The sequence below is a fragment of the Halichondria panicea genome, chromosome 16 (assembly GCF_963675165.1).
Source record: "Halichondria panicea chromosome 16, odHalPani1.1, whole genome shotgun sequence".
In the NCBI taxonomy this organism is placed as follows: domain Eukaryota; kingdom Metazoa; phylum Porifera; class Demospongiae; order Suberitida; family Halichondriidae; genus Halichondria; species Halichondria panicea.
In genome coordinates, this window is record NC_087392.1 from 1,713,175 (window position 1) to 1,738,647 (window position 25,473).

Sequence of the window (25,473 nt, forward strand, 5' to 3'; positions counted from 1 at the left end):
GATAAGCTACAATGATGTCATCATTTTATTATCGAAGAATTTTTTGAAGGAGAGGAGTCAAGTTGAATGTGCAATGGCTGATGGTATGTAAAGCTAAATAATATACTCTATGTGACAATGATTTATGAGAGCGTGAGAGATGTGCATGTTGTGTGTACGTGTGTGTATGGCGTAAACGTTCTTGATTGAGCTAACGTCATGCAGGCCAGCTCACTTCGTTCTTCAGGAAGAAGACTGCCATGCCCCCCTCAACTACCACCCACACAACCACCCCCGTGTCTACCACCTCCACCCCCCTCACAACCGCCCCCGTGTCCACCACCTCTACCCCCCTCACAACCGCCTCCATGTCCTCCACCCACACATGCACCACCTAAACCACCTCCACCAAGGACGTCACAACTGGACCCCCCAGCCCCACCTGACGACAAACCAGATGCCAAAACATCGCCTGACAAGACAACAAAAGAACAAATCCCAAAAGGTGGTTTCTTACTCGGGAAGAGGTCTTTGGGTTCCATTACCATGAAGCTAAAATCTCAGGTAAGGAGGACTTGACAGCTCATTTGTGCAATTAATCTTTCACCACCCTTTAGTCAGAAGCGAAGAAGAGCAAAACCGACTCAGAGCAGAATACCCTCAGCAAACCTCTATCTAGGACAGTTGCTGCGGCTTTTGGTAGCGATGTGAGTGTATACAGTCAGTGTATTTAGTGTGTGCATTACGTCACATTCTCGTGCAGAGCGAAGATGAGGAAGAGATGCCAGCAGATGCTAAACTAAGGATGAGGAATGTGGGAAAGTAAGTTCCAGACCTCTTAATGGATGCTAATCTTAATGGATACTACATACGAGTTGCTCAACTAGCTATAATTATAGATTGACTATTTGTGTGCTACAAGAGAATTTATGTTATTTCAGGTTGGCAGCAGTTACAAGTTGAAGTGCAGTCAGCCATGACCAGGTGTATTCCACTTAATGCAATTAGTGGTCACTCTGGCTGCACTTTAACCAACTTGCATAAATCCTTTGAATTCTACATACATGTGTACATGCATGCACATGGATGTACACACTACATTTAATTAATTGTGGCATCTACATTCAGGAACACACCAACGTCATCTGGACCTAACTCCTTTAACAAAACCAAGAGTGGTTTCAGTGTTCCTCGTAACTCATCATGGAGAAATGAAGATCAATAAACATGTACACTTTTATATACAATGTCATACATTTATTGTTGTGAGTTTTAAAAAGATGATTATTCAAAATGAATGCCTCGCCTATCAAGATTGTGAACAACCTGCATTGTCTAGTAAACAAACATTTAATGGGTTAGTTTGATTCGACAAAATCGTTCAGCAGAGTTGCCTCGATTCGTTTCATCCTTCTCTGCTGTTCATCAGTTTGAGAGTACAGCGAGCCCAGTGCAATATCAGGTGAGTGTCTTGCCCCCTTGCTCGAGAGAGGCTGTGAGAGGACAGAGAAGAGAGGCTTGAGCTCCCTCAGTGAAGAGATGGCTGCTGTCTGAAGGTGTGGGGGAGTGGGGTGGGGAGTGTAGTGACTGTGAAGGGCCTCCAGTGTCGGACTTCCCAACTGGGAGGGGGGGGGTAAGGTCAATTATTTACGAGAGATTTGTGAATAAATTAAAAGCTTTCAAACCTTCCTAGATTACATACAGTACGTAGATGTACATGTACTGTACTAGAGTTGTAAGCAGCTTACAGATCTGAAGTGCTTGCATAGTTTGGTGACCACAAACTCCTCAGAGCAAGAGGGTCCATCGTGATTGGAGAAGCCCCACTGCAATCTGTGTGGGTGTGTGTGTGGCCGTGAGAGACTTCTCATTATCAAACAGAACTCTTAGGGTTAGGAAATACACAACTTACTATCAAATTGTGGGCACTTATGAGTTATGTACATGTACACCCCCCCCCCTCAGGCAACACAGACAGCACAACACTCACAGCTGGAAGTGTGGCAGGCAGTCTGGGGGCAAGGCAACGGCTGTGTCTAGCAGCTTGCACACGGCCAGGTACAGGTGGAGCTTGTCAGAGGAGACTGGTACCCCCTCCGATACCTCAGTACAAAGGTCACTCTCCAGGTCTCCCAGTAGCAATAGCTAAAAGAAAAAACAAAAAATATGCATATTAAGTACAGATATGTGTGGGTAGTCATTAATTTTTCAGTCAATACTATGCGTACCAACTCTGAGGTGATGGCGGGCCAGAATGCCATGAGGTGAGAGGAGGAGAATCTAACCAGGATCACTCTGAACACTAGCATCACCACGGCACAGATAGGGGGGTGACGTAGCACCTTCAAGTACTCAGTTAGCCTCTCTGTGCATGGGAACGGAACAATCATCAAATGCAATAGACTTGTGAGTGTTGCATGAACACAAGCCATGGTAGAAGTGAATGGTTAGATAAATAGGCTAGGAAAAAGTTGGCTAGAAGTGTGAGATGGAAGGCCGAAAAATGACAAGCTAAGTTGGATTTAACACATCTTGAATGATAGTTTAAGTTCTGGCTGTTGAAAATGTTCAACTAAACCCTCCCCTCCCCCGGTTTAATTAATGGTTCGGGGACTCTTTCACTGCTAAATATCTCACATGTTCGTATACATGTATATCAATCAAAACAGCTATTTGAGGCTGTTCCACGGTTACCTTGGACGTCAGGCAGGAACTCCACAAACTGGTCAGTCTCTGCCGAGAGGAGAGCAAAGGCCACCCTCTTGAGCAGTCTCACTCCTGTGGCCACCTCCTACACACGTTTCAGAGTAATGTTATCTTTACTATCTAAGAGCTAGCACTGTACACTGTATTACAAGTTACGAGCATCACAATGATGGAGTAGGTAGCAAAAACCGTGTACCTATAACCATGCCAAAGTAAGGACATGTACATGTACAGAGAGGTTACCACTAGCTCTCACCTGTTCAATAGAGATGAAGATGTTGACTACTCCGGCTGTATTGGAAGGGTGAACTCTGGACAGGAGGTCTCTGAAGGTCACGTGATCTTGTGTCATCAGGTTGTCCACGACCACCCTCCATTCTCGCAGACATGCCACGCCCACTTGAAAGAACGATGGGGAGAGGAAAAGCTCGAGGGCCTCTTTACGCCACGCCTTCCTGCTCACCTGGAACCCACTTAGTGATGAGAGGAGCTTCACGGCATGGAGGTAGCTCTGGTCCGAGTTGCCACTGTGTGTGTGTGGCGGGGTGGATGTTGTTCACTAGCTAACTTTGAGCACCTTTAATTGACACAAGAAAAATGAACTACATTGTACGATGTTCTTGATGCACATAACTGGCAAAAAGGTTGGTTACATGTGAGAGTACCTGTGAGATTGTAGGTGTGGCCAGATGTTCCCCAACACAGCCTTGAGGAGAGCGATGACCTTGTCCTTCTCCGCCCCCTCAAAGGCACAGTCCACAAAATGGGAGAGCACCTGAGCAGCCACACACACACACACACACACAGACAACCAATATATAAAATATCCAGACAACAAAAATATTAACAGAAAAATAAATATTCACATGAACTCACATTTGATAACACAGCCAAGGCTTGTACTGTTGGTAGAGCACTGTTCTCTTCCTGCCCTGACGTCATCTCCTTGGTAACTGCCGAACTTTGAGCTGCATTGTCCCTCCGACCAATCAGCTCACTGTCGCTATAGGAACTGGCTACAACTACTGCTTTGCCCCGCTCGGTCACATGTACTGGACTGTATGTGCCAGGAGTGGTGGATGTAGAGCTTGAGATGCTGCCTAATTGACTATCGGGCGCTTGACTGTCTTGTGGTGTCACATGATACTTGTGCTTTGGTATGCCGGTGTTAGCCACCAAACTAAGAGCCTCACAGAGCTTGTGGATAAGATCCTGTAGACATGAAAGAAAGACAGCACTATCATGCACAAAGATATTGCATGCATGGCCACCAACCTGTAGTTCTCTTCTTTCTTTCTTCTCTTTCTTAGCGTCAGGTGCTGGCACTCGGCACACCACCACATGGAGGATGCTGTATACGGGGGGGGGGGGGGGGGGGGATGAAGAATTGTACTCTAAATTATTTCTCCTTACCTAGTGAGCATGCAGAGGATGTGGCAGTTCTTGGCCAGTTGGTCAGGAGAGCTGGAGAAGGAATCGTTGTACAGTTCCCTCAAGAGGCCCACCAGCTGCTCACTGCAGTCAGTCAACTCCTCAGAGCTCAGGAGGGTGCTATATATATGTATATGTATATATGTGTGTGTGTGGGGGGGATGGGGGGTATGTACGACGTGTATGACAAACACAAGGCACTGCATGTACACAACACAATTATATACACTGTAGCATGTATAACGGAATGCCGGAAGTTCTGAAAAACCAGCCTGGGAACGAGACTAGTATGATATACACTAAAACCATATCATTCTATTGTAATAGACAATACCTGCTGATGTACTTGTACAGAAAGTGGAGGAGATACTTTTGTCTCAGCAATCCGGACACTCGCTCATCAGCTAGACCAATCTCAGAGAGGGTGGTCTGAACACTGTCAATAACTCCACCCAGGGAAAGAGCCTGGGACAGAAAATACCAATGTCATTCTGCATAATTATACTGTGTAGAAAAGACGTATACGTGACATAATAAATGCATCACCTGTATATGATGCAGTAGGTCAATGAAGAAGTTTCTCCTTTTGTTCCTTCTTCGACCCGCTTCAGAGTCAGCACCTAGATTCTGTAAGTGCAGACAACATTAGCAACTATTATGTAAAAATGATAGAACAGCGTCACATACCCATTCCATCCAGACGTGGGAGACGGAGGAGAAGAAAGCGACGGGCTCCCGATGGGCAAGACTAGAGACAAGCTGTGACACAAGATAAACCACCTCCTGTATCGAGTTTAAGAAAGACTAACGCAACATGCATTGAAACAGTACAAACGAAAAAGACACACAAGCAAGTTACACATGTGTACTACAATGTACCTGTCCTTCAAGATTCTTTGCAACATCCATTTTTAGAGCTGTGTGCACCCCAGACTCCGCCCTCTTAATCAACTGGCCACACCCTTTCCAGACCTCAGCCACAGCATTGTACACGGCTGGCAATAGCATGAGCATGTGTTGCCCTGCACGACTATTCAGCCCCACCCTCGATTGAGAGAGGCCACTGGGACGGCCATCTTCTCCCTCTGTCCCCGAGACAGACTTGCTCATTTGAGAGGAGGTGGAGAAGACACTAAACAACCATGACATTGTGGAGGGTGCTCTAGAGGTGGGGGAAAGACGGTCGCAATGATCCGTGGTGTCAGCCACTTGTATATGCCTCCAGTACGGATTGAGGGTTCTTTGATTTGGCCTTCCTTTGTCGACCGCTGGTCCAGTCTCACCGTACAAACACCAAGACATTATCGAGCAAAGGGAATCAAGATAACTAATTGTCAATCTGCCATTTGTCTGTTTGCCTTTTGTGATAGTTGAGAGTTTCTCGAGATTTGAACAGATTTGTTTCAAGAGTTTCGTAGCTAATTCTGCCAGTTGGTGTTCCAGGAGGTTGGGTAAAAGTGCCGTCATGAGTTGTAGCAGGGAGGGGTGGAGGTGTGTGAGGAGTGAGTCTGAGAGGACGTCTAGAATGAGAGAGTGAAAGAAAGGCTGTGAGGCAGTGGAGAGGCTGGGGAGGACAGGGGGCAACCACTCGTTAGTGGACGTACGAAGTCCCGATGATGATGGGTTGGTGGTGGGCGTGGCTACACTTACAGACTGTTTGCTGTGACACTGCGTATCCAAGGCAACCAGAGCGTACACAAGCAAAAACAATTGAGTGAAAAATGAGCGTAACGTGAATTCCGGATTATGCAAGGTGTGTTCTGTTTTTAGTAGAGTCAACCAAATATGATTCTCTTCTTTTTTCATGAAGCCTCTTAGATCTTTGACTACAAGTCCTAGAACAAGCAGAGCCGATTTTTGGACGTCACACAGGGTAACAAGAGCAGACACAAAACTTGAGCTCAGACTCGAATTCGTCTCTGCCTCCACATCTTGAGTATCAGCAGAGAGTCTGGCAAGATGGCTGGTCATAGTGCACAACAACTCCACACTCGACATACGCACACTGAGATTCTCAAAGTGATGCGAGAGAGAAGCTTCCAGAGCTGATGGATACTCTGATCTCATTAGATCCACACACAACGTTATCACAACCTCCAACAGAGTCTTCCTTGACACACCCTCCTCCTTCAGCAAATCCTCGCCGGAACAAGTTCCTACTTTGCCCCCCAGTGGGTACAATGTTGTCTCGACGAGTGCTTTCCCCATGTGCCCAATAATAGAGGGAGAGTCGACTTCAATGGTGCTGCGTAGGAGAGAGAGAGCGTACAGTAGCTGTCTGGTATCAATCACCTGACTGTAGTGACACAATGCTTCGCAATGTTGGCCACTCTTTGCAAAGTCCATCGGGTCTGGAATACCCAAAGAATCGTAGTAATACTTGGCATAAACTTGGTCTTTTTCAGCATCGTCTTGACTGAGTTCCATTCCCATACGATATTTTTCCGATTCACGATCCAGAACTGGTTGTCTGAGTGCATTGGGTGAAGCGAGGATCTTGACGAGTGGTTGTATTAGAGCCTGGAGATCACCGGCTCTTGAGAGGGCAAAGGTCACCCATGACTGCACAAACTGACGCATCAAAGGAGAGTCACTTTTCAGACCTTCCAACATCCGAAGGATGCACCTGCAGTAAAGAAACAAGCAGCTCAAATTATGAGCATGACACAAAATATTTGTTTTAGGAATCAGAGAAGCCTGCTGTTTTGGAAAATTGGCCCATTAAAAAGTTCATACAAGTGAAAGGTTTACTTTAAGCTGCATGCTCAGAATGGACCATACTGACGGGTTCACACATGAAATGCTTACCTGTGAAGGAACTTGGCTGATCTTGCAGCTGGAGGAGAGTGTTCCCATAGTACAGAGAAGCAGTGGCACGCCTCCAGGCCATCACTACTGAAGTGCTCCAGGATGACTGTTTCGCACACACTCGGCATTTTGAGGCTCTCATGTAACCAAGACAACAGAATGGCGGCCTCAAAGTGGCAGGAGGGGTGGGCGTGAGAGAGACAAGACCACAGACACTCAGTCACATCCTGTTAGAACAGTACCAAGCAATACAGTTCGATTAGTGTACCGAGACTCTATTAATAGTAACAGTACAAGTACAATGCACACAGTCACCGACAACAATGTACATTATTGAATGGGCTATAAATACATGTATATAAGAAAACCATAACAATTAAGACACTAGGTAAATTTGTTTCAGGCTTATTTATCCACATGAAGTATGATTTTCTCACCCTTAAGAAGGCTCTGTTGGTAGAGAGGTGAGTCATGAGAGGCTCTGTAATGAGGACTGACATGACAGATGGCCCATTCTGATTGTCACTAGGGAATCCATCACTGTGTTGTTGGCTTTGGTACAACTGAAGCAGTTTAAATATCGTCTCCAGAGCAACATACGTCACATGATGATCATGTGATCCCCAGTCTAGTGTACACAAGGACGTCAGGCTGTCTATCCATGGAATGGACTCTGAAACAACAAAACACAACAAAAGTGATTGAAAATCAAAAAAACGAGTGAAACACTTATAAACACATACATTTTCCTCACCTTGAGAGTTAGTTACAGTGTGCTCCTGGTTTTCTCCGAACCTGGCCATCAATACGAGCAACTGACAAGCAGCACCGAATACAGAGCCCTTCTCTCTTCCTTCAAAAACACTCTTCCTTACAAATCCATCAAAGAAACAGAGATAAGAATTAGTCATCTCCGATGCAAGTTGCTCTGCAGTGTAGAGGTCATTTCCTGCATCAACTGGAGTAGTAGCAGGGCTCTTTGCCGGGGGTTTCCTGGGTGTGGCCGATCGAGGTGTGGTGGCAGGGGTGCTGGCATGGGAGGACGGGGAGCTCATCAGCTCATGAATTATACATGAGATGAGGTCAAGGGTCGTGAGTAGTTCGTCAGCAGTGAGGGTTGAGTGTGTGTGCCGTAGAGACTTTAGGATGGTGAGAGAGAGACGAGGCATGTGGACGAGGTGGGCATTCTCCATCGAGTCCTGGGGGGGAGGGGAATACCTATTATATTGGATACAACTGTAGCTACACAGAACTCACAATGCAGTGGAGACATTGCGAACAATGAAACTATTATAAAGCCAATTAATGTACGTATGTATACACAACACACACACACACACGCACACACACACACACACACGCACACACACACGCACACACACGCACACACACACACACACACACACACGCGCACACACACGCGCACACACACAGTGACAGCTGCTACAAAACAGTGACTGCTCACCAGTGGGAGGGACTTCAACAGAAACTTGGTCAAGTTGATTAAACAGGAACAAGACTTTCGATCACTTTGCTTCTCGTTGGAGCTTCCCACATCTTTGAGTTTAAACGTCTTGGCAACATGGCTGGGACTCGGGGGGAATTGCGACACAGGAGAATCAATATCCTCTAAAGGCTCGGCATCTACTGCCTCAACTTCTGGTACGTCTAAATGAGATGAGGATCCTCCACCAACTTCCGTACCATCAGTATTACTCATCAAGCCAGTTTCGAGGAGCCGTGACAACCATTGCCATAGAAACTCAGGATTGAGTGCATTGAAGAAAAGATTAGCTGACTGCAGTATGTCCAGTTTGAGTGCAGCTCTTCTTCCGAGTTTTTTGGGCTGGTCTTCAGAGGGAGTCTTCCTCAGTCCAACATCTTGAGTCTGACCAGTAATGCCTCCCAGAGATTCCACCTGCTCCTTGAAACAAGACACCACGTCCATCATTACTCCCTCCATCAGTGCCTCACTGATCTCATTCCTCTCTAAGAGTGCTCTCAAAAGACGATACGGCTGAATACAGTCTAGTTTAGCAGCTGACGATCTCTTTGCTGCCATGACGGCTTGCACACACAGCCTCTTCAGTGCTGACTCCACATAGTTTGCCGAATATGTGTTAAAATAACTAATCTCCATAGGAACGTTCACAGTTTGATCCACACTGGCTGTATTTGGCAGGTGTTGTGAAAGTGCCGCGTTATCAACATTGGCTCCTAGTAGCCAGGAAAAGAGTCTTCTATTGAGGGAGATGTCACGCTTGAGCAGTGTTTCCAAGGCAGCAACCACAATGGCTGTGATGTCCGAGGGTAAAAGGAACGGTCGATGGAGGGGAAAGAGGAGAGACAGGATATCCAGAAGAACCCGTACAGCGAGAACATTTTTGTCCGTCAGACCAGCACAGATTGCAGACACCTACATGCAAGTACAATATAATTAGTGGATCTGTACAGTCCCTAAAAAAAAACTGATAAAGTTGTGAGTGATAAACAACAATGGAGGTTATTGTAACAACGTCCTAAGATTTACTTTATCTCTTTAAACTATGCTACTGTATATGTATGCCCAGAATTTTTAAGCGGTTTCTGTTTTCGTAAAGTAGGATGGTGATTATTTTGTCTGGTTTTAATTTTTGTCTAGAGGTGGTTAGTACCAACCACCACTGAAGAGTTTAGGCATATCAAAGTGTACCATTAGAGGGAGATTCCCCCCTAGAACGTGAACTTGGTCCTCAGCGGTGAGCTTCTTGTCCAGTTTGGAGAGAATGAGGTTAGCAGCTGGGACCCGCACATCGGGTGAGAACGCCACACACTGCCACAGAGCAGAGGAGAAGAAAGTAAGATCGATATTCTCACAAATTGTGTCCAGGAAACGATTGATTCTTTCTGTATGTTCAGATTCGTCTTCTAGGCCCGGTAAGAGTCCTAATACGATACCATGAAGTGCAGGTCGCAGATTCTCACCAAGAGAGACATAGTAGAGCTCGTAAATTTCTATGACTTGTGAACGAACGGCCATTGATGAGTAGGTGATAAGAGGGAAGAGGCCGCTGCTATAGGCTAGGAGATCACTGGATAAGCCCGTTGGTCCAATTCGATTGAATATGGCTCGGTAAACGTCGAGTGTTTTGATGTGGACTCCGCTGGGTAGGTTGGGATGGAGACATTGAGTGAGGCGTTTGCACACTGTGAGGTGATGAGGTACCACGGGATACTGCATGTACGCCAGCAGAACCTGCAGGACAATGAGTATTACAGATCATGTGACATCAGATATAATTATTAATACAATAACACAACATACATTGTAACCTTTCAATTTCAGAGTTTGTTGAACATCTTTGTGCCGTACGTTAATGCTAGACCAGGCAATATCACGTACTAACTTATGGCATGTGTGATTACTTGAAGATCATAATTATTTGTACCAAATACCTATATCTAGAGTCTAGTCTACCTTGTTCAATTTGGCCAGAGCTGAGATGAGGTCATGCCATTCTGTAGACAGCTCAAACACTTTCAAGGCTCTCTCCACAGCTGAGACGAACTGCTTGTACTTGCTCTGGTTTCTAAAGTCCTCATCTCCCTCAGTAGCACCCTCAGACATCTTGTACGCTTGGGTTTATAAAGTAGCTCTGGCTTTTAATATCATCCCCAACTCTGTCATCCACATGGCCTTCAGACTAGACACACCCACCAATAATAATATTGCTTAGCAATAATTTTAACAACACAGATAAACTTAATAACAATCCATTTATGACACGTTGTGCACAGTGCAGTGTTTACAACACTTAAAAAAAGTGAGAGCTAATAGATCTAACCGTACAGTACAGATATAAAAAGAATATCTTTTTCACTTTTTGGTAGAACTGCAAAAAAAAGAAAGAAAGGCAGTTATACAATTGGGCAACAACATTCTTAGCTGTAACTTACTGATGATGTATCACTCTGCCTAACTGAGTGAGCTGGGTTGCCTCGTTCGTGAAATGACACGCAAACAGGAGCATGTTTCGAGGCTGAACCTTTATCGCAAACCTCATGAACAGTGCGGAGTAGATACACAGTGCTAGGGAGGATGGAGAGGATAACAAGAGGACACATACAACGAACAAATTTCAAAGCTTTACCGACTGTCATCTTTGGGCTGATGATCTCCGGGTCTTTCTTCATGTCAGCCATAGCAGCTAGAGGCAGTCCCCAGTTGGCAACAGGACCCCAAAAATGCTGAAATGGGTCAAGCAATACATTAACACACAGTTCTATGCTAGCTCTATACTAGAGCTCAAGCTACTTACTGTGCTGTGGAAGGGGAGTTGCAATTTAATACAGCCAATGGTGAGTGACATCAGATGGTGTGTGTGTGTGTGTGTGTACGTGTGTTTGTGGTGTTCAAACGGAATTTTACACAAGTACAAAACGTAACAGCTTACCTCATAAAATACTCCCTGGTTTCTTTGCTCTTCAGCTTGTTAATAGCACGCCTGACAGCCATCATGAAAGGAAGAATGAGAGCCCAGTAGATTATAAACAGTTGTTTGCTATTAAAGTATTAAAGGGGTAATCATCACTGAGGGTAAACATTAAAAATGGAAGTGTGATTATTTTCTATAAATGTAATGACCCTTTTCCATAGTTCTAGAATCTAGATTACATGGATATAGATGTAATGACCCTGTCCCATTCTGTATGGGACACATTTTAATATAGCTTACAAATGACTGTTGGATTCCAGCCATTTTCTAGATCTAGATGTCTTCACAACTGGCCCAAGCTGAGGCACACTTCAGGAGTGGGAGAGTGGAGGAGTGTGCTCAGCTGCTGGAAGCAGGTAGATCTATCTACTAGGTACTAGGTATGTCCTACAGATTACATTCAGTTGTGTGTGATTGTATGCAGTGTTGTCTGCAAGTGCCCAGTTCAGCAGAGCACAATGGCGGACCAGTGCGAACCTGTTGGCCTGCAGAATGAAGGTTGGTACCAAACTCAAGCATGCACTTGTACACTAACCCTCTCTTCACTTCAGGCCGCCCTGCTCCACGATGATAATGACCAGCTGACATCAGTGCAGAGATTGTATAAATTGCTCTGGGAGAAGATTGTAGGTACATCTAACTTGTACACATAGATCTACAACATTTGTTTCTAATATCTATTTTCATACACAGGTTTGCCTGTGTCCGGTGGTAGCTTGCTTACTGAGATGACAGTGACATTCACCCTCTGCCAGCTGGAGCATGTACTCATGTCCAGAGGGCGTCTGATGTCATCCTCTGCCCTCTCCTGTGTGGACTGCCACTGTCAGAGATGTAAGAACAGCTACATTGTAGGGCTCTGTAATCTCTGTATGAGTTTCATTATATTTATCTAGGTGGACAATTTCCATTCAAATGCAGTTTCTTATGAAGAGAGATCGTGTTGACTCAGAATAATTATGTGTTTCTTTTCCCTCTGTAGTGTGTGAGTATTGCGGAGTGGAGTGGGTGGGGCTAACTGCTTCTCTCCCCCACCTTGTGAGCTGTCTGACTGGACGGAAAGACCTCCTTCTAAAGATGGCCTACCTTGCTGCTGTGCTACTAATGAGGACTTCAGATACTCGGAGAAAAGGTCGTGCTCTAATGTCTACCCTATTCTCCGACCTCCAGCCACAACAGGAGTCACATGACTTAGTGGACGAGGGATCACATGCTTCAAATGGGATCAATCTTGCCCTCGCTGTTAAGGATCATCTAAACGCTGATTGTGGTGATCTTCAATACCTCAAAGGTAATTTCATCCCAATTATGATTATTGTGAAACTCATTTTGTAGCCTGGCGATTGTTTTGTGATGGAGAGTACACGAAGGTACTCAGTACACTCAGAACAGCCACACCCTCACCCACCACCAATCTGCTACGAGGACACTGCCTTGCAAATTTGGTTAGGCAAAGAGTGATAGTGCATAGAAGAAATGGATTTATGTACCTGTATGTGTCAAATGTTCAACCAAAATCCGAAGCCTAATTATACATAGCTGCGTACATAGACTACTACCACATCCTTCCCTCACAGAGCAAGCCTCAGTCGGCCCAGTGCTGCTACCTGAGTTGTCTCACCTCTCACTGTCAAGTGGCCTCTCTCCCAGCCATGACGGCTTCTTGTGCACTGTACAGACATGCCTCCAATACTGAGGCAGAGATGGAAGCCATGACACTCAAACTGGAGGTAAGGATGCTGTGTTAGTGCTTCCAGAGTTAAATAGAGTATGCTTTCGTCTTTTGGTCTCAAGAATATTTTCATGTACATACTCCTGCGTTAGGCAACAACTATAATACAGTATTACCCTATTGTAGGCCCTACGGAGCACATGTGGGTGTGTGGTTGAGGGTGTGCTCTGGTGGCGAGGGGAGGGGCTACACGATGACCCAGCGCTGATATCTGATATACAGTGGGCAGAGTCAGCCTACAACACTGCCCTCAGGGCGCTTAAACATAGGAGGTGAATATTCCTGACAATAATTCTTATACAGGGACTTTTGTTACTTTGTAGATATGAGATGGCCGGGCGTGTGTTGAGGGATCTGCTCGCGTGTGGTCCCCTCTGCCCCCCTCTCCCCCCGTCTTCCCTTATCCACCTCTTATTGGCCAGAACCCTTCTACTCTCTGGTAACCCCATTGAGGCATGGGAGGTGTGTGAGCGATTGATTGACCATCTCTCCATCTTGGAGCTAGAGGAGTGTACTCTACACTCTGTGCTAAGTCTCTGTCAGTCACTGTTACTGGGGGCCCTCTCACTGGTTGCCAGGGGGGACTGGGACAAGGCAAAGTGTAGCTCACACAAGCAAGTGTCTCTTAATTCACTCTAAATTAATTATGTCCACATAAGAACAGCAAGTCTATGGTAGCCATGTTAGTGAATTTCTTTGTTTTTTTGCATTGTTTTAACAATTATGTTTTGCTTGTACAGGAGTTACCAGGTGTGTGGTTTCCTCATCTCACGACTGAGCCGGGATACAGAGGGAGTGGCTGATAGTCTGCAACCAGCTGTCCTAGCAATCATGGTTGGAGCAAGTTTATAATGTGTCATGCTAAAGTCTGTGTTTTGTGTAAAGTGCAAATTTGCTCATACGATGATAATATTTGGTTAATTAGATTTCAATATTCCACTCTTTAGGTGCACTTTAGTATATACTTACGATAATCTCTTACACTCCTAGGAGCTGAACCTGGTATTGATGGCTGGCCTATGTGTGGGAGGAGGGGAACGAGATAAAGCACTCTCTCTGCTCACTACCACCGTCTCCCTCACACCCACACCCTCACTTCTCACACTCTACAACTACGCCCTACTACTGACACAACGAGGCAAGCTGAAGGAGGCGGCTAACAGCTGGCTAGGGAAGCGTGGCCAGTTGCCGAGCAATAAGACCGAGGCTCGACATATGATTGTTGATAAGAAGAAATCGGCCAACCCTGGGTAAGTGTAATGTTAATATTAATATTTATGGTTGCACGCCTTTGCTGAACTATATCCGACATGATATGCATGTAATAATTTGACTGGTGTGTGATTTATCAATGCAGGGACTTTGAGCGTTTTGATGTGGCCATGCTGAGAGTGTGGATCAGACAATGCTCTAGCTAGACCATGTAGACTAGTCACATATAATATTGTTGTGCAGCCTCAATTTGCATAACAATATTCATGACAATGTATCATTAATTTCGTATCACCCACGTGGCCTGGTGGTTGTGTGTCTTTTGGTAGAAGTTGATGAAATGGTGCTGCTAAGGCTACTCCAGGGGAGATGGGGGTGTGTGGAGGTCACTCTGGTCAGAAACATCATGAGACGGAGGGCTCTCACAACTGCAGTAAGAGTGCCCATTTATGTACAATGTAGCTCTATGATGGTAGATCAATGTCATAATCCCAGTGGATGATGAGGATTGCTGTGCATTTCCTCCATTGCTACTGTTGAAAACAGTTGGTCTATATCCCATGGTACATATGTGTTCTATTCCAACCTCAGTCACATGACTCTCATCCTGAGCCCAAGTCAGAGGAGGTGAGGGTGGAGCCATCAGAAGAAGAATTGTCTGGGGCGGAGCCGTGGATGGTGGACGAGCTCCAGCGCTACTATCAGGGTCGCAGGAGATTGGCCGACATGATGGGGGTTCCCCCAAACAAGTTCACCGATAAGGATGTGGAGGATGCTCTACGCTATCTGTTACCATCCCGACTATTTGCCAGGGATGCACGGCCATCTATGAAGGTATATACTCTGAATCTATATTATTGCTTATGGTAACCGTGTCGTCTGTTTCTGTAGCATCCATTCAAAATCTTCCCAGAGAGAAAAGGTAATCATTTGTTCATCATTATTTACACCATTACATCATTATTATTTACACCATTACATCATTATTATTTTTCTCCAGAGGCATTGTTCGGTAGGAAGGGACGTCCATTGGATGCTGGTTTCTACACTGGTTCCCCTGCATATCATTCGTTAGTTTACCAGATCTTTGAGAAGGGGGCGGAGTTAGCTGCATCCGTGGAGGTAGCAAAGGAAGTGAAGGAGTTATTGGAGGCGACAGAGAAAGAGACTAAAGATGAGTCAGCAGATACCTCAAGCCCGAATGACATAACAGAGTTACCAGATAAAGAGGCGGAGTTATCCCCCACCACACAACCAGAGGAGAGTGAGGAAGAGACATTATCATTATCAAATGATGTGCATAAGACTTGGATCAAGAAGGACGCAATGGAGAATGTTATTGCAGAGGAGCTCTCTGACAAACAGGTAAGGCTACAGTACTCCTTGTCTTGCCGAAGTTCACTCTGATTCTCTCTCCAGTACACTGATCTGATTGGACGCCTCTCAGCACTGGCCTCCCATTCTAAGAGCTCAACAATCTCATCATTTCTCGATACCTATCGTCAGCCTATATTTTCCTATCGCTCCATAAGTCACGCCCCCACTCCTTCGGCAGATGGCTCTGTGCTAGCTGTCGGGAAGAGAAAGACAGCAACAGCTGTGGTCACTCTGCGTCCGGGGGCAGGGGTCATCTCTGTCAACAAGAAGACGTTTGCTGATTACTTCCCTCGGGCGGAGGACAGACATCAGGTGCTCTACCCGATGCAGGTGACGGAACTGTTGGGAAAGTATGACATCACTGCCACTGTGAGAGGAGGTGGAGCTACAGGTGCAGTGTTGGTTGAAACCGTTGAGATGTAGCTACTTTTGATTCCCCACAAAACTTGAGTCTCTAGTAGCGCTCTATGACATGCGTTTAGATCAAAGATGGTTAAAAAAATGAGACCAAATGACTTTGTGGGTTACTCATTTTATACCGTGTTGCAGGTTAAGGTTTAGAATGTACATTTGAAATCAGACCTCCCAAATTCAAGTTACGAGAATGATGTTTGTTCTCCCAGGTCAGTCTGGTGCCATGCGTCTGGGCATCAGTAAAGCACTGCTGGGGTTTCCTGGTAGCCATAGCGATGTGCTGGAGTCGAAGGGGTTGTTGGTGAGGGATCCTCGCATGGTGGAAAGGAAGAAACCTGGTCAGAAGAAAGCTAGGAAGAAGTTCGCTTGGTGAGTGTTTCTTTAAAATACATGTTTGAAGTGATATTATTTTATTATGATTATCGTTGCCCCACCCCCCACCCACACACATGCAGGGTTAAGAGATAGCCAGCTTTACACTCGAAAGACTGTCACTGTCTGTACATTTTATGTGTCCTAGGTTAAGAGATAGCCAGCTTTATACTCGAAAGACTGTCACTGTCTGTACATTTTATGTGTCCTAGGCTCCTAGCTATATATTATAGATAGTAATGCAAAGTTATTTATGCAAATTCCATTCAGATCGATATTGTCACATGAGTTGTCACATGAGTTGCAGAAATAATTCAATTGCCAATAACATCTTTAATCATGTATATATATGTTCATGTTTGCGGAGTAAAGTTCTTGAGGTTGTGCTCAATCACTTCCGTTGCTTCACTGTGAGCTTGGACTGTCTGTAAACAGCTGACCAGTCTCTGAATGGACGACCTGTGTGTGAGGGGGGGGGGGGGGGGGGAGGGTTAAAATACTATACATAATTATGTCATTGTAAAGCATTTCACGACTTTAGAAATTCAACAAACACAATCTTTGGGATTTTTGGATCATTAAACTAACGTTGCATGAGATGTTCTACTAACTATAAGATTACACAATGCCATGACCAACCAATCACCTTGTAGTGTTCCTCTCCACATTGTTCTGACCAGCAGCTGCCCTGTCCAGACATTCCACCAGGTGGACAATGTATCGAACCAGACCCTCCAGTGGGCGTGTCACCACACTCCCGTCAGAGTACCAGGAGGCGGGCAAGAGAGAAACAAGCTGTGGGGGGTGGGGGGGCACGATATGTTAATACTGTAGTCTTTCAGTACAATTTTAGCTAGCGCACTGGGTTGTAGGTAGCGGCAAATTGGAATACTGGTAACCATGGCTGACCTGAGTGGTTTTGTCCACTGAGAGATGGGACACGGGGCTGTTCTGTAGAGAGAGGAGGAGGTACCTGTATAGAGGGTAGGAGAGGAGGGGGTCAGGTGACATATGCTACCTGTATAGAGGGGGTCAGGTGACATATGGTATCTATATAGAGGGGGTCAGGTGACATATGCTACCTGTATAGAGGGGGTCAGGTGACATATGGTATCTATATAGAGGGGGTCAGGTGACATATGCTACCTGTATAGAGGGGGTCAGGTGACATATGCTACCTGTATAGAGGGGGTCAGGTGACATATGGTATCTATATAGAGGGGGTCAGGTGACATATGCTACCTGTATAGAGGGGGTCAGGTGACATATGGTATCTATATAGAGGGGTCAGGTGACATGGAAACAACTAGGATTATCACAAGCTGCTCATCTATACACATGATATGTATGCACATACAAATTGTACACAGTAACAAGGCCTACATGTTGAGAGGGGGGGGGGGGGGAGTACAGTTTTGGGAAAATTGGAGGGCAAGACAGATATTCGTGTACAATTATTTGTGTACAATTATTGGGCATGCTCTCACAAAATGTTCACATTTGATGCATAATTCTCAGACTAATTTGGAAGGTTGTAGCAAAACTAGTTTGCACAGACAAGTTCTCTGTGGTGCATTCTCAGGTGCTACTTCAAATGCATATGCTCACCTGTTGAGTAGCCCATCCAACACCAGCTCCTGGAGAGTGTCCACATCAATGAGCCCCGCCCACTTGGTGATATTGCCTAATAGTTTGAGACAGCTCCAAAATTGCCGATGATAGAATAACGCCTTCGGTGAAGTAGGATTCTCCATTTGCCTGTGGGGGGGGGGAGAGGATGGAATTATTGAAGAAACTCTAATGTTAATGTAAGCTCCGTGAAGCACATAGAAACTAATCCCTGAAATCGGACGCCTCAACAAAACGACACTCTCCATAGGTCCTACAAAAGGGTTCGTATGCATATGTATAATTATGTGGGGAGTCGACGCTACACTTACTTTGTGGCAAACAAGGGAACAAAGACGTCTCCATTAATGGCCTGTCTCAGTCTGACTGTGGCTGCGTTGACGAGAGCCTGACCATTCTTCTCACGGGCGGAGAGTGTGGGGTAGTCCTCAAACAAGGTCTGGATCAGCAAGACTAGTCGTCCAGTCTGGCTGGTGGAGAGAGGGTCCCAAGCATTCTGCACAAGAGCTGGGGAGGATCAACACAGTACAGTGTATAATGCACACTTTATAGTACAACACAGTACCAATACACACTGTATGGTTGGATAAGAATGCAACGATATCGAGTAAGAGAGAGCCTTTCTCGTGTTGACAAAATGGGAGTACAAAGACGTCTGAGGCGAGCCTTGCACTGTAGGCCATTATCAAACACAATCTCACCCGTTAATTTGGGTAACACAGCTTTCTCCACGATGTTTGGTATGAGTAGAATATCCTCATCGTCTCTTTCCGGCTCTGCCCCTTCTAAGAAGCCATAGAACATAAGCACATTGAACCAACGAGCGTCCTCCAGCACTCCACCCTCGTCGTTGAGGGGGTTCCATGAGAGGAGCTCCAGACGAACAAACGGAGAAAATAGTTTGGGGAGACAGAAAGAGAGGTAGGCCTGAGAGTAAGAGGAGGGGAAGCTGAACTTCCACTGTTCCAGATGAGCCTTGATGGAGGAGACATCACTGAACTCTTCCTTCACGTCAGAGAAGACACCCTCGCGTTTTGAGAGGACACGATCTGAGGAAACAAAGTTTAGCATTCAATAGAGTCTCGTAAATGTGCTAATGGATATCTTTATACCCTATCTAAAACCGTAGAGGTACATATCTAGATAATCTTTGAACGGCCATAACTTTAGTTCCGTTGCCTTTCAGATGATGTGTTAAAATCTGGAAATTGTGGCCCGTTCTAAATTTGAAATTTGAAATTTGAGCATACTGTACCTTCTGAACGGGCTCCTTCTAAGCTTTCAGAATTTGGACCATAAAAACTCTAGTTATAGAGCCGATTCTAGTACTTTCAAAACGAAGGAGACCTGGCGCAAATATCTAGAGAGGATCACGCTCCTACAGTATTACACACATGTACATGTACGCAATGAGGTCGTACCAATATCGTTCTTGAACTTGACTCTGTTTGTCTCCAATAGCTCATCATCAGAGGACATGCCGTCATGGTGATTGACCACACCTCTCTCCCTCCTAGCCTCCCTGCGTCTCCTCTGTCGGCCCTCTCTCTCTACCACACGAGTTTTGTGGGCAGGGTCAATGGGTGTGGTCACAGCACACTCGGCAGACATATCTTTCACGTCCTGACGACGTCTCTCCACTCGCAACTCAGTCAGACTGCCCAGAACAGAGTGCACACTTTTTTCCAGTTCTTCTATTACAGGGACCTGCATAATAAATAAGTACAATTTTGTTAACTTCCAGACAGAGTGGATCGAATGTGCATACAATTAATTGACTAAGAAACAACATTCACTGCAATCAAAGACTAAAATTATTGCAGACAAGAATAAATTTTAGACAACAAACACTCCATCACCTTCTCAGTGAGACAGCTGAGCAGATCTTTCATGTACCCCCGGGTCTCCTGGTAAAACTGGTACTCGATGGACCCCCTACTGATGTGGTCCTCTAGACCCCCCACCTCTTGATCAGCTGTCATAATATCACTCTCCATCTCCTCTAATCGTATCTCGTGTTTCCTGTGGAGAGAACGAAGCTCTGATAGCTGCTGGCTCAGACGTGACTTGAGTGTTTCCACGGTAATTGGTACAAGGATATCTGGAATGCTGGCTACAGGAGGTTGACTTGTCGTCACATAACTTTCGGTTTCAGTTTGCCCCAGGCTGTAACTCTGACGTGGCCGAGTGACATCGGACACAACACATCCCTTCACTGCTTTGTTGATTTGTTCCTCAACGAATCTATCCTCATCCGAACCACTTCCCGCTTCCTCCATCGCTGTGAGCACCTGCATCTGTCGCGACACTTCTGCTCGCTTACCAAACTTGCCACGCTCCTCTCCATCACTCTCATCGGACTTGTCATACTCGTCTTCCCTAACGAGGCGGGACTTCCCCTTAGCTCGTCCAGTCTCCTTCTCATTAGAATCCAAGGACATAAAATCGTTCCCTGCAGCTGCCGGCTGACCGCCTGTCTTTCTTGCCAACTCTCTCTGTTTCCTAGCAGCGTGAATGAGAGCATTATCAGGTATCACCCCAACACTGATCCGGTGAGATATAGAGGAAAGAGCACTCTCTTGCTCAGAGTCACTCGAATCATTAGGCTCCACCTTCTCCATCACTCGTTGTAGCTCCTCCTTACGTTTCTGTTCTTCAAGTTTCCTCGCTGTTCGTTTTGCATGATTTGATTTCTTCACTTTGAATTCGGTACCATCGCCTAAGTCTTCATTGTCAAAACTGAGAAGCGATTTTGGTACGGTGCTGGGGGTTGCCGTAGCAACTCGGACAGACGTCTCTTCGCATGTGGTGGGATGATCGGGGGGAGCTGATTCGTCATCTTCTAGACTGTGTATAACTTTCTTGCGGAACTGTCTTTTAGATGCCTTCTTTTTAGAGAAGAGACTCATAACAGGCTGATCTAGACAGTGTGTGTGTGTGTGTGATACATATACAGTATTTATATTTGGGCTAGCTAGAATACTTACAATCTGTACAGGAGTAACTGTTCCTTGATATATTGGGTCTTGATAAAATATTAAAAATTATTGCACATGTAGATTTTACCAACACAGGTTAGAGTTTAGAGATATGACGATATTTACCTGATGGCTATCTGCTCTGAAGTGCAACCAGTAGTCCTTATCCGCTCACCATCGCTCCTGCAAGCATTCAACACTCACCCCAAGTACAAGGGCAGGGTGAGTCTCCACTGAACACTCAACTGATGCACACTAATTTACTTGCAGGCTGATTTGGTACTGTCATTGATTTCGGCGTATGATTTGGACAAAAAGCTCAGGTAATTGTTTGGATATTGTACATTAATACTACTACTGACTCACTGTTGTATTTCTGCAGAGTTGTAGCCCCGCAGAAAACGGAATGGAGAGACCTTTTGACCTTTCACAGCCAAGCATACATTGACTTCATACGTAGCCATGGTAACAGCGAGGATGATGAGCTGTCCCCCTCTCAGTTGGAGGAGGCAGACATGTACGGACTCAGTGAGTTGCTGGACACACTAGTGCAGGGGCCCCTCTCAGTATGGGAAAATCCCTACATGTACAAATAGCTACAAGATAGGGGGGTCCCCCAGAGGAGGTATGACAAGAAGTGATGTCAAAGTACGTTTACATTCCATAGCTGCAGTTATTCAAGGTACATGAGTAATAAAAATTTGATCACGTGATCGTGTCGGACCTCCTCTGGAGGCCCCTCTTATGTATATACATTGTACACTGTATGTACAAGACTGGTACATGCTACAAGAGGGAGATCCCCATCACTCTGTGTCAACTGTACAGATTACGATTGTCCTCTGTTTGAGGGTCTCCCACATTTTGTCCTGGGCACAGCTGCTAGTAGTCTGACTGCGGCAGAGGTGGTGGTGCAATCAGGGGGTGTGGCACTTAACTGGTACGGAGGTTGGCACCACGCCCACAGGGACGAGGCCAGTGGGTTCTGCTACGTCAATGACATTGTTCTCTGTCTACTCAAGTTGTTGGACCACTACGAGAGGGTGCTCTATGTGGACATGGACATTCACCATGGAGATGGTGAGCTCTATATACTGCTTTGAATGTTTACCCTGAGTTGACAGGATTGACTACATGTACACTCTAGCTATTCTCTTGACCATCATTTTGCAGGAGTGGAGGAGGCCTTTTACCATTCCTCTCGAGTTATGACTGTTTCCTTCCACAAACATGCTCCAGGATTCTTCCCAGGCAAGTGTCCCTCACCAGTCACATTCAATAACCTCTCATTCATAGGTAGTGGAGACATGGCAAGTATTGGCAGTGGACCAGGACAGTTCTTCACGGTCAATGTGCCTCTAAAAGATGGACTAACAGACAGAACATTTCATAAAGTATTCACGAGGTATGTACACTAAATTGGAACTTTAGCCAATCAGATTGCAGAATTTATGGCTAAGTATAAGAACATGATTGTCTAAATAAGTACATGATTTTCTGGTTGGATAGAACACTACCTTTAGCCGATCAGATTGCAGTATTATAGCTATTAACATGATCTAATTATATGTAGATGCATTGTCCACCATTCCTGACCCACCCTCCTACATCTCGTAGAGTGCTCTCTGACGTTAAGAGCTGTTTCCAGCCCTCAGCTGTGGTGTTGCAATGCGGTGCTGACATGCTCAGTGGAGACCCAGTGGGGACGTTCTCTCTGACCCCGCATGGGATGAGTGACAATGTGGACTACGTTCTGGCGTGGAAACTGCCGACTGTTTTGCTCGGAGGTGGAGGCTACAATTTCCCAAATACGGCTAAATTCTGGGCCATTTGTACTGGACTTGCGACAGGGCAGAAATTGATCAATGAGATTCCAGAACATAGCCATTACGAACATTATTCCCCGGACTTTGAACTTTTAGTAACCACTAGAAATCGGCCTGACGATAACACTAGCGAGTACATTGATGAGTTATTGGAAACTATATCTGGCAATTTCTCAAATATTTATGAATCATCTTAGTTATAATTATAAAAATACCATCTTTATAATTATAACACCTCATTTTCAATACATCTCTTAGTCACATTACAAACATTGTTCATTTACAAGAAAAAAGCACCAGCTAATAAAGTGAGCACAATAATACAATAATACTGTAATTCAGAGTGTTCTTGTTTATCCTTCGACGTCGTACACTCGAATGAGGTTATCAGTGAACCCAGCGAACAGTGTCTGACCGTCAGAGCTCCAGGCGAGACTCATACACTCTGTGGGACCACTCATAGGCATACTCTCCACCATCAGCTCGTCAACCAGACTCTTGCTCTCAAGGTCCTGCAGGTTGGGGGGGGGGGGTCGTGTGTTACAGAGCATACAGGGCACTAAATAGGAGGCACAATGTAAGAGACGTATCCACTAGATATGCATGCCCATACTTATGACAAAGCTACTGTAGCTTGTAAACTTGGTGTGCTTACCCAGATCTTGATGTTTTGCCCTGATGCAGAACAGAGCCAGTATCTGTTTGGACTGAAGACGAGTGCGTTGATGACCTCACTTCCTGGCAGCGTGTACAAGTGCTTTCCTTCATTTAAATCCCACAGCATAGCGTTCCCATCCTAAAGAACCAAACACATAACATTAATTGGCAATCACACATACTCGCTTAAATTGTGCTGCTGTGCCAACAAAATATATACAAAACTGACCTTTCCCCCTGAGGCACAGAGGGACCCGTCAGGAGACACAGTTACACAGTTAAGGAAGTCGTTATGCCCGAAATGATTGGTCTTGAGCTTACAGTTAGTGAGGTTCCACACCTGCATAATGAAAACAATCATAATTAATATGAAATTTGGTGGAAAGGAAACGTATAATATAGGGTAGGGGGAAACACATATAGAGTAGCTGTTACCTTGACAGCTTTGTCCCAGCCACAGGACACAATGACTGGATTCTGAGCGTTGGGGGAGAACCTCACACAAGACACCCAGTCAGTGTGGCAATCATCCTAGCAACAAAGAACACCCTAGTCAGCAATTGTACACACACCAAATTACGTGCTTCATGATATAATTATTATGTACGAACAGTCAGTGCCTCTCCATACGAAGGAAACCAACTCCTAATTGTATAGTTGATTCCTATGTGGTGTACATAGTCTCCTCCACAGGCCTGGGCGTGGGGATGAGATTATAGTGTGTAGAATACCACTATCCACAAACCAATTTGAATTTGGTTTCAAACCAGTACACAATGGGAGGGGAGTGGTGGATCACCTGAATAGTGTACTTGCATACTCCCAGGGTATTCCAGAGCTTGATGGTGTGGTCACGTGCACCAGATACAATCTGTCGGTTGTCAGCAGAGAACGCCACACTCAGCACATCCTTAGTGTGACCCACAAACCTTCGGGTGGTCACTCCCCTAAAGAGAAGAGAGAGAGAGAGGGGGAAATTATTCCTATAGGTTTCACACTGGTGTGTTCTTATAAACCACATCATTTATAGCACAATTACACGTAGGTCCAACTAAAATACATGTACACTGTAATAAAGAAATGCCTTCCTCAGACAAGCTAACACACGATCTGAGCACAGCAGAAGTGTTCACCATGCACACAACACTGTATGAAGCTCTCCCTACACTAGCCAGGTGGGCAGTCCCCTCGCTAGTAGTGAGAATGGCCCACATACTCTCTTTCCCCCGTGCGTATTCCCACCCTCACATGACAAAGTAAGGCTGGCAAAGTTAACGGGGGGACAAGATTAACTAACACACACACAATTTCTAGGGCCACCACAGCACATTTAATTCATATGAAAATGTGTGATTTTTTCTCTAAGGTAGGCTTTCTGCTAGTGCTAATATGACGAACGTACGTGTTTAGGTCCCAGAGTCGCAGAGTATGGTCCCAGGAGCCGCTCAGAGCAAACTGTCCATCACTACTGATGACCACATCCGACACAAAGTGATTGTGACCGGTCAATGAACGCTTGGCAACACCGTAGTTGGTGTCGTCTCGCGTGAGATTCCATACAATCACCGTTTTGTCTATACAAAAAACACCACACACCTTCAGTGTTACATCTTGAGTTATACTGCATAGCTAGCTACCTTAACTACATTGATGGGATATTAAGCTATAAAGCTCCCTACTCACCTCTGGAAGCAGACAGAATCATGTCTGGGACAGCCGGAGTGGTTGCAATCTGGGTGACCCAGCCGCCATGTCCTTTGAGGGTCCCTCTAAGCTTTAATTGTTCACTCATGATGATCTTGAAGGTACACTCACTAACCACGAGGCAGAAGAGAACGCGCATGCGCAGTATAGCTAATTTAGTACACAGAGTTTGC

At 45.5% G+C, this 25,473-nt stretch overlaps 8 protein-coding genes across 16 annotated transcripts; 4 read left to right on the forward strand and 4 right to left on the reverse strand.

Moving 5' to 3' along the window:
- The first annotated feature begins 4 nt into the window (after positions 1-4).
- Positions 5-1,277, forward strand: LOC135350695 (uncharacterized). Of its 3 annotated transcripts, none has more exons than XM_064549560.1 (5): positions 5-83; positions 227-543; positions 597-686; positions 743-801; positions 1,108-1,277. In XM_064549560.1, exons 1-5 carry the CDS (start codon positions 74-76, stop codon positions 1,202-1,204), a joined length of 573 nt encoding a protein of 190 aa, XP_064405630.1. In that variant the 5' UTR covers positions 5-73; the 3' UTR covers positions 1,205-1,277. The 3 variants fall into 3 exon arrangements, with proteins under 3 accessions (XP_064405630.1, XP_064405629.1, XP_064405628.1); XM_064549559.1 differs by having other exon boundaries at positions 16-83; positions 205-543; XM_064549558.1 differs by having other exon boundaries at positions 35-543.
- On the reverse strand, positions 1,192-10,656 carry LOC135350665 (protein dopey-1 homolog). The gene is made up of 20 exons (XM_064549526.1): positions 10,382-10,656; positions 9,617-10,159; positions 8,390-9,340; positions 7,679-8,123; positions 7,362-7,597; positions 6,925-7,151; positions 4,996-6,742; positions 4,804-4,899; positions 4,663-4,743; positions 4,451-4,581; positions 4,099-4,236; positions 3,961-4,036; positions 3,562-3,897; positions 3,351-3,460; positions 2,942-3,212; positions 2,674-2,770; positions 2,208-2,344; positions 1,970-2,124; positions 1,728-1,812; positions 1,192-1,598 (listed from the first exon to the last, which is right to left on the reverse strand). The coding sequence occupies exons 1-20, from the start codon at positions 10,529-10,531 to the stop codon at positions 1,338-1,340; spliced, it is 6,273 nt and encodes a 2,090-aa protein (XP_064405596.1). The 5' UTR covers positions 10,532-10,656; the 3' UTR covers positions 1,192-1,337.
- A 5-nt stretch (positions 10,657-10,661) lies between these two features.
- Positions 10,662-11,494, reverse strand: LOC135350699 (mitochondrial pyruvate carrier 1-like). The gene is made up of 4 exons (XM_064549564.1): positions 11,223-11,494; positions 11,055-11,151; positions 10,861-10,993; positions 10,662-10,796 (listed from the first exon to the last, which is right to left on the reverse strand). Exons 1-4 carry the CDS (start codon positions 11,271-11,273, stop codon positions 10,781-10,783), a joined length of 297 nt encoding a protein of 98 aa, XP_064405634.1. The 5' UTR covers positions 11,274-11,494; the 3' UTR covers positions 10,662-10,780.
- A 101-nt stretch (positions 11,495-11,595) lies between these two features.
- On the forward strand, positions 11,596-14,627 carry LOC135349888 (uncharacterized). 2 transcript variants are annotated; one of them, XM_064548534.1, is made up of 12 exons: positions 11,596-11,755; positions 11,824-11,897; positions 11,951-12,029; positions 12,093-12,233; positions 12,382-12,690; positions 12,735-12,844; positions 12,977-13,129; positions 13,258-13,403; positions 13,455-13,745; positions 13,872-13,965; positions 14,122-14,381; positions 14,489-14,627. In XM_064548534.1, exons 1-12 carry the CDS (start codon positions 11,677-11,679, stop codon positions 14,547-14,549), a joined length of 1,797 nt encoding a protein of 598 aa, XP_064404604.1. In that variant the 5' UTR covers positions 11,596-11,676; the 3' UTR covers positions 14,550-14,627. The 2 variants fall into 2 exon arrangements, with proteins under 2 accessions (XP_064404604.1, XP_064404605.1); XM_064548535.1 differs by lacking the exon at positions 11,596-11,755 and having other exon boundaries at positions 11,845-11,897; positions 11,951-12,025.
- Positions 14,601-16,838, forward strand: LOC135349892 (small ribosomal subunit protein uS9m-like). 3 transcript variants are annotated; one of them, XR_010399030.1, is made up of 8 exons: positions 14,603-14,776; positions 14,935-15,177; positions 15,235-15,265; positions 15,344-15,708; positions 15,763-16,111; positions 16,344-16,503; positions 16,590-16,654; positions 16,719-16,838. XR_010399030.1 is itself a non-coding variant. In XM_064548541.1 (7 exons), the coding sequence occupies exons 1-7, from the start codon at positions 14,684-14,686 to the stop codon at positions 16,664-16,666; spliced, it is 1,254 nt and encodes a 417-aa protein (XP_064404611.1). In that variant the 5' UTR covers positions 14,601-14,683; the 3' UTR covers positions 16,667-16,838. The 3 variants fall into 3 exon arrangements, 2 of the variants coding, with proteins under 2 accessions (XP_064404611.1, XP_064404610.1); XM_064548541.1 differs by having other exon boundaries at positions 14,601-14,776; positions 16,654-16,838; XM_064548540.1 differs by having other exon boundaries at positions 16,590-16,838.
- On the reverse strand, positions 16,804-21,209 carry LOC135349887 (PAX3- and PAX7-binding protein 1-like). 3 transcript variants are annotated; one of them, XM_064548532.1, is made up of 9 exons: positions 21,123-21,209; positions 19,995-21,050; positions 19,557-19,842; positions 18,837-19,184; positions 18,447-18,642; positions 18,115-18,264; positions 17,416-17,479; positions 17,153-17,301; positions 16,804-16,965 (listed from the first exon to the last, which is right to left on the reverse strand). In XM_064548532.1, the coding sequence occupies exons 2-9, from the start codon at positions 21,042-21,044 to the stop codon at positions 16,860-16,862; spliced, it is 2,349 nt and encodes a 782-aa protein (XP_064404602.1). In that variant the 5' UTR covers positions 21,045-21,050; positions 21,123-21,209; the 3' UTR covers positions 16,804-16,859. The 3 variants fall into 3 exon arrangements, with proteins under 3 accessions (XP_064404602.1, XP_064404600.1, XP_064404603.1); XM_064548530.1 differs by having other exon boundaries at positions 19,995-21,055; positions 21,123-21,204; XM_064548533.1 differs by lacking the exons at positions 16,804-16,965; positions 17,153-17,301; positions 17,416-17,479 and having other exon boundaries at positions 18,254-18,388; positions 19,995-21,055; positions 21,123-21,204.
- LOC135349895 (histone deacetylase 8-like) lies at positions 21,192-23,189 on the forward strand. Of its 2 annotated transcripts, XM_064548545.1 has the most exons (7): positions 21,192-21,335; positions 21,384-21,436; positions 21,496-21,641; positions 21,942-22,193; positions 22,287-22,368; positions 22,414-22,518; positions 22,731-23,189. In XM_064548545.1, exons 1-7 carry the CDS (start codon positions 21,243-21,245, stop codon positions 23,134-23,136), a joined length of 1,137 nt encoding a protein of 378 aa, XP_064404615.1. In that variant the 5' UTR covers positions 21,192-21,242; the 3' UTR covers positions 23,137-23,189. The 2 variants fall into 2 exon arrangements, with proteins under 2 accessions (XP_064404615.1, XP_064404614.1); XM_064548544.1 differs by having other exon boundaries at positions 22,287-22,518.
- On the reverse strand, positions 23,106-25,441 carry LOC135349897 (small ribosomal subunit protein RACK1-like). The gene is made up of 7 exons (XM_064548548.1): positions 25,280-25,441; positions 24,999-25,170; positions 24,396-24,543; positions 24,032-24,127; positions 23,826-23,936; positions 23,595-23,735; positions 23,106-23,451 (listed from the first exon to the last, which is right to left on the reverse strand). The coding sequence occupies exons 1-7, from the start codon at positions 25,437-25,439 to the stop codon at positions 23,293-23,295; spliced, it is 987 nt and encodes a 328-aa protein (XP_064404618.1). The 5' UTR covers positions 25,440-25,441; the 3' UTR covers positions 23,106-23,292.
- Between the last annotated feature and the right edge of the window lie 32 nt (positions 25,442-25,473).

What these genes read in the sequence shown, in the direction of transcription:
- LOC135350695 (XM_064549558.1), top strand. Translation starts at nt 199, where the DNA reads ATGCAGGCCAGCTCACTTCGTTCTTCAGGAAGAAGACTGCCATGCCCC. An exon ending in CCATGAAGCTAAAATCTCAG is followed by an intron (nt 544 to 596) that starts GTAAGGAGGACT and finishes ACCACCCTTTAG; the next exon opens with TCAGAAGCGAAGAAGAGCAA. An exon ending in AGGATGAGGAATGTGGGAAA is followed by an intron (nt 802 to 1,107) that starts GTAAGTTCCAGA and finishes ATCTACATTCAG; the next exon opens with GAACACACCAACGTCATCTG.
- LOC135350665 (XM_064549526.1), bottom strand. Translation starts at nt 10,531, where the DNA reads ATGTCTGAGGGTGCTACTGAGGGAGATGAGGACTTTAGAAACCAGAGC. An exon ending in GGGGGAATCTCCCTCTAATG is followed by an intron (nt 9,341 to 9,616) that starts GTACACTTTGAT and finishes ACTTGCATGTAG; the next exon opens with GTGTCTGCAATCTGTGCTGG. An exon ending in CCTTGGCTGTGTTATCAAAT is followed by an intron (nt 3,461 to 3,561) that starts GTGAGTTCATGT and finishes GTGGCTGCTCAG; the next exon opens with GTGCTCTCCCATTTTGTGGA.
- LOC135350699 (XM_064549564.1), bottom strand. Translation starts at nt 11,273, where the DNA reads ATGTCACTCACCATTGGCTGTATTAAATTGCAACTCCCCTTCCACAGC. An exon ending in AACTCCCCTTCCACAGCACA is followed by an intron (nt 11,152 to 11,222) that starts GTAAGTAGCTTG and finishes GACCCATTTCAG; the next exon opens with CATTTTTGGGGTCCTGTTGC. An exon ending in CAGCCCAAAGATGACAGTCG is followed by an intron (nt 10,994 to 11,054) that starts GTAAAGCTTTGA and finishes CATCCTCCCTAG; the next exon opens with CACTGTGTATCTACTCCGCA.
- LOC135349888 (XM_064548534.1), top strand. Translation starts at nt 11,677, where the DNA reads ATGTCTTCACAACTGGCCCAAGCTGAGGCACACTTCAGGAGTGGGAGA. An exon ending in GCTCTGGGAGAAGATTGTAG is followed by an intron (nt 12,030 to 12,092) that starts GTACATCTAACT and finishes TTTCATACACAG; the next exon opens with GTTTGCCTGTGTCCGGTGGT. An exon ending in GGACTGCCACTGTCAGAGAT is followed by an intron (nt 12,234 to 12,381) that starts GTAAGAACAGCT and finishes TTCCCTCTGTAG; the next exon opens with TGTGTGAGTATTGCGGAGTG.
- LOC135349892 (XM_064548541.1), top strand. Translation starts at nt 14,684, where the DNA reads ATGGTGCTGCTAAGGCTACTCCAGGGGAGATGGGGGTGTGTGGAGGTC. An exon ending in AGGAGCTCTCTGACAAACAG is followed by an intron (nt 15,709 to 15,762) that starts GTAAGGCTACAG and finishes TTCTCTCTCCAG; the next exon opens with TACACTGATCTGATTGGACG. An exon ending in GAGAGGAGGTGGAGCTACAG is followed by an intron (nt 16,112 to 16,343) that starts GTGCAGTGTTGG and finishes TTGTTCTCCCAG; the next exon opens with GTCAGTCTGGTGCCATGCGT.
- LOC135349887 (XM_064548532.1), bottom strand. Translation starts at nt 21,044, where the DNA reads ATGAGTCTCTTCTCTAAAAAGAAGGCATCTAAAAGACAGTTCCGCAAG. An exon ending in TCAGCTGTCTCACTGAGAAG is followed by an intron (nt 19,843 to 19,994) that starts GTGATGGAGTGT and finishes TTTATTATGCAG; the next exon opens with GTCCCTGTAATAGAAGAACT. An exon ending in GTTCCCTTGTTTGCCACAAA is followed by an intron (nt 18,265 to 18,446) that starts GTAAGTGTAGCG and finishes CCCCCCCCACAG; the next exon opens with GCAAATGGAGAATCCTACTT.
- LOC135349895 (XM_064548544.1), top strand. Translation starts at nt 21,243, where the DNA reads ATGGCTATCTGCTCTGAAGTGCAACCAGTAGTCCTTATCCGCTCACCA. An exon ending in ACCCCAAGTACAAGGGCAGG is followed by an intron (nt 21,336 to 21,383) that starts GTGAGTCTCCAC and finishes ATTTACTTGCAG; the next exon opens with GCTGATTTGGTACTGTCATT. An exon ending in TTTCATAAAGTATTCACGAG is followed by an intron (nt 22,519 to 22,730) that starts GTATGTACACTA and finishes TACATCTCGTAG; the next exon opens with AGTGCTCTCTGACGTTAAGA.
- LOC135349897 (XM_064548548.1), bottom strand. Translation starts at nt 25,439, where the DNA reads ATGCGCGTTCTCTTCTGCCTCGTGGTTAGTGAGTGTACCTTCAAGATC. An exon ending in TATGCAAGTACACTATTCAG is followed by an intron (nt 24,128 to 24,395) that starts GTGATCCACCAC and finishes CTTTGTTGCTAG; the next exon opens with GATGATTGCCACACTGACTG. An exon ending in GCTGGGACAAAGCTGTCAAG is followed by an intron (nt 23,937 to 24,031) that starts GTAACAGCTACT and finishes TTCATTATGCAG; the next exon opens with GTGTGGAACCTCACTAACTG.